The sequence below is a fragment of the Pecten maximus genome, unplaced genomic scaffold, assembly GCF_902652985.1.
Source record: "Pecten maximus unplaced genomic scaffold, xPecMax1.1, whole genome shotgun sequence".
Classification (NCBI taxonomy): domain Eukaryota; kingdom Metazoa; phylum Mollusca; class Bivalvia; order Pectinida; family Pectinidae; genus Pecten; species Pecten maximus.
This window is the reverse complement of record NW_022982570.1, coordinates 11233-15429: the sequence shown is the minus strand read 5'-3', so window position 1 is coordinate 15429 and position 4197 is coordinate 11233. Positions and strand designations below refer to the sequence as shown.

The 4197-nt window shown below is 37.1% G+C and overlaps 1 protein-coding gene across 1 annotated transcript; it reads right to left on the bottom strand.

Annotated features, from left to right (window-relative positions):
* Positions 1-2226: 2226 nt before the first annotated feature.
* LOC117320563 (piggyBac transposable element-derived protein 4-like) lies at positions 2227-3948 on the bottom strand. Its single transcript, XM_033875128.1, has one exon. The coding sequence runs from the start codon at positions 3946-3948 to the stop codon at positions 2227-2229; it is 1722 nt and encodes a 573-aa protein (XP_033731019.1).
* Positions 3949-4197: the final 249 nt, after the last annotated feature.

Here is a 4197-nt window from a genome sequence, read left to right as displayed (position 1 = left end):
TTTCTTTGGATTTCTGGATTGTTTACATTTGTGTTGAGCTGACCCCACGGTGGAAAATATATAGGTCAGTCGCTTTCTTACACTTTTAATGTGTTGTTTTGTCGTCATTATGCAACGACACGTGTTGTTCAGTACCAATGTTGCATGCAATATACAGTTGTGTGATCGCACAAAATTCTAAAAACAAATGTGCGAACAAACAGCACAGCTATTACAGGGGTGTAAAAATCCACTTGCCCGACGCCCTGGACAACCAAAGTTTGAGTTTGGGCAAGCTAAAAATGTTTGTTTACTTGCCCGGGACAAGTAAGATTTTTCTATCTCTAAAATGATTTTCATGTTCGATTTCCTGAATTCTGTGTGATTAGAGAATTTATCAGAATGACAGTAGTGTAGAAGTATGCTAAAACTTATTAAAATAAACAATTAGTAGTTGAATTATCTTTATTTTCCGAGTTGATAACTCAAACTTCCGAGGTGCGAAAAGTAGGTCGCTGGTGGCACTCTGAAGCCATCACTTCACAAACGTTTTTATGACATTCAAACCGATGAAAATAAAAGAAACTGCAGTTAAAGTATAAAATAATGTTTGAAAGAGGTTACTTACTGTAATATTTGACCAAATGTTCTTATTAGACAAAGGAAAGATTGCTTTTATCTGTAAAACGATCCCTGTTTATCAAAACAGGAAGTTGGATTTCTGTCACTAATAGTCGGATTGGAATCCGGACCGGAATTAGGAATTAACAAAAAAAAATTTAAAAAAGGGATAATAATAATAATGTCAAAAAATTGCAATTTAAATTAAATTACATATTCTTTTCTTCCAATAATCGATTGTAAATATTTTCTATGTATTTAATATCAAATAAAAATTTTTATATAGACTTTTTATATATTTTATTGAAACGCACACTGGGGCAAGTAGAAATTGCCTTTGGGCAAGTGGCTTTCTGAGCTGTACTTGCCCGGGGCAAGTGGCTTCAAAAATATTTTTACACCCCTGAGCTAATGATAGGGTTATAAATATTACAGAATAACTAATTATACGAAAAGATATAGGTAAGAAATTAAAATTATGATATAAGATGGCCACTTTTATAAATATGTGCACGTGCTGCATAACAATTGTTTCATTCATGGAACATGTATGGTTGACATGTTAATTTTTGCCATTTAATTACCGTCATTATTTTGTCTCGCAAGTGATGTTTTCGATGGCCTGGTGATACTACATGTACATGTACCAGAATGGTAGAGTAAGACGGACATCACTACGATAATTTATCTTACTAATACATAAATTACATATATATTGTATTTCTAAACACAACAGAAATGTTTCTATTCATAACAAGTCGTTTTATCTGTTGTTTAGTTCTACATGTATTAAATAGCCTGTAGGCCTATAGCTTTATAATATCGCTGAATACACATTTCGTCGACTCGCCAAGGCCTAGTGGTGTCCTCGACGACGTCCGAGCAAATTATATAAAGTACTTTAATAATCATTACGATAACTTATTTAACCCTTTGCCACATGCAGGTTATAACACTTCAGCACTCTGTGCTGATGGTGCAAAGATACATTGTTGCAATGCAACATTGTTGTGCTGACTGAAATGTACATACACCATCTCAATGGCAGTTTTTGAGAAATTAAGCTTTGTTTTGAATAATTTTTCTAAACCTAATTTTGAAAGTGAAATAGTTGTTTTAGACATTTTTGGTAAGGTACAATTATGTTAAGAATTTCTTAGATTTTAATTATGTGCTCTTTTCTTCATAAAACCAACAATAAATAATCATGAAATCAGCTGTATACGAACAGAATAGACAAATTTCAAAATATTTTGGCAATGTAATTTATAATTCAATGAATTCCTGTACATGAAATGATTTAATGTTAACTCCAAAATGAAACAGATTGGATATCCAAATTTTTGAACAGTTCAGGCTTTAGCCTATATCCGATGTCGCGAAAAGAATGTGTCTCTGAATATGTTACTTCAAACACAGAACTGATTATGGCACCCATCTTTACAGAGGTGGACACCACACACTACACATCCATAAACAGTTTAAAATTCAATGAAATAATGCACATGAAATGATTAAACATTAAATTCCAAATGAAACAAACTGAATCAATAGTTCAGGCTTAAGCGCTTGCCTATATCCAATGTTGCGACAAAGTGTTTCTGAATTTGAAATGTTACTGAAATGTTACTGAACATGGAACTGATTGTGGCACCCATCTTTACAGAGGTGGACACCACACACTACACATCCATAAACAGTTTCTTTTCTTTGCTTGTGGGCAGTAAGATGAAAACGACATCTGCGTTTAGGGCCAGGAAGACGGGAATTTATGTGACCACCTACATTTTCTTGCAGGACAATGCCTGGGTTATCCATTTGTTGAGATTGGCGTTTGCGGGTTGTGTAACCACCTATCAGGTCCCTGACCAACTCATTCTTAAAGTCAAGGTGGCGATATCTTTTCCTTTTGGTCTGACGCTTTGACACCATTTTGTAGACAATAAACGAGTTGACAATAGCACAATTGACCAAGAACCAAAAGATATATCGCCACCATCTCTTTGATGCCCGGCCAACATCATACGCCATTCTCAACTGGTCTTGCCGGTCAACACCACCCATGTATTTATTGTAAGAATACACAGTCAGAGGCTGTGGAAGATCCAGGACATTTGCACCAACTCGACGCGCTGCCCTAACTTCCCCTTCAGGATCACTGAGGGTAGACAAGTTGAAGACAGGCTTTTTGTCCTTCCAAACTGTGGCTACCAAATTTGACTCGCCCTTTTGCAAAACTTTGTATTCCCCCCTGTTCATTTTTCCCGGTTTCTTAAATTCTTTTGGAAACCCAGAACGATTAGAACGACAAGTACCACATGCATATATGCCATGATCATGTAAATCCTCCAATAATTTCACTCCAGTGAAATAATTGTCAAAGTAGACATGGTGATTGTGGTAATGTATGTCATCACATAAGCTTGTGACTACATTATATCCAAGGCCATGTTCCACACCACCCTCTTTTTTCCCCAAATATATCTGAAAGCGAGAGAGGTAAGCAGTTTCAGCATCACACCGCATCCAAATCTTAATACCGCACTTGATGGGTTTAGCGGGCATGTATTGACGAAATGACAATCGACCAGTGTACTTCACCATGGCTTCATCCACAGAAATATTACATGAATGTCTGTATCTGTCCAGAAAAGTTTTTGAGACATGATCAATTGTCTCTCTGACTTTATACAATTTGTCATAATTTTCATGACCACGAACTGGTTCATTTTCCCTGTCTGATACATGAAAATACTGTGAAAGTTTTTGGAATCTATTGCATGGCATGACATTTTTTACTCCAATATTTCCTAGGTAATCGTCACTTGACCAATACATGTCCGTTTCTGGCATATATTGTATACCCATCAGTACGTTTATGCCGATAAACGCTTTTATTTCGGCCGAATTGGTGTCCGGCCATTTTGGGTCACCTCTATTTTCGGTTTCTAAACGCCAGCGAGCGTAGTTGTTTGTGTGCCTAGCGATGGCAGAAAACTGATTTTCATTGAAGAATATATGGAAATAGTCAATGGGACTTGCAGAATTAACATCGAAGTTTTCTGGTAGTATAGGTCCCGTTTCCCTAACAAAAGCATTAACAGTGATGGGGGAAAAATCTCGCGACCATTCAGGATCGTCAACATTAGGCCTACCTAATGGCGGCAGTACATTAGTACCTGGTCGCGGTTCATCTTCATTCTCTGACTCATCGTCAGTTGACAGTTCGTTAAGAACATCGTTTAAGTCAATATCAGACTCGATGTCTTCGGGCCCGAAACCATCAAATTCTAAATCCTCATCATCGTCCTCAAATATGTCCCGCAATATTGTAGCGACAGACGCCATTACCCCGGTTGTTGTGACACTTTTCTACACTCATGACTCACACTTTCTAGGTTAATTTATTCAAAAACTTTTGTATGAATGACGTGTACAAATCTGATTGGTCGATGCATTGATATCTTCTTAAAATAGTATCAGGGATTTCCAGATAGGTGTCGCTCTCAATCACGGGATTTTCCATGTCTAAGTTTACCGAACCGGCATGGCGTCGAGAGGCGCTTACATTGAGATAACGTAGAGGCGTCGAGAAGC

Coding starts and splice junctions, on each gene's coding strand:
- LOC117320563 (XM_033875128.1), bottom strand. CDS start 3,948: ATGGCGTCTGTCGCTACAATATTGCGGGACATATTTGAGGACGATGAT.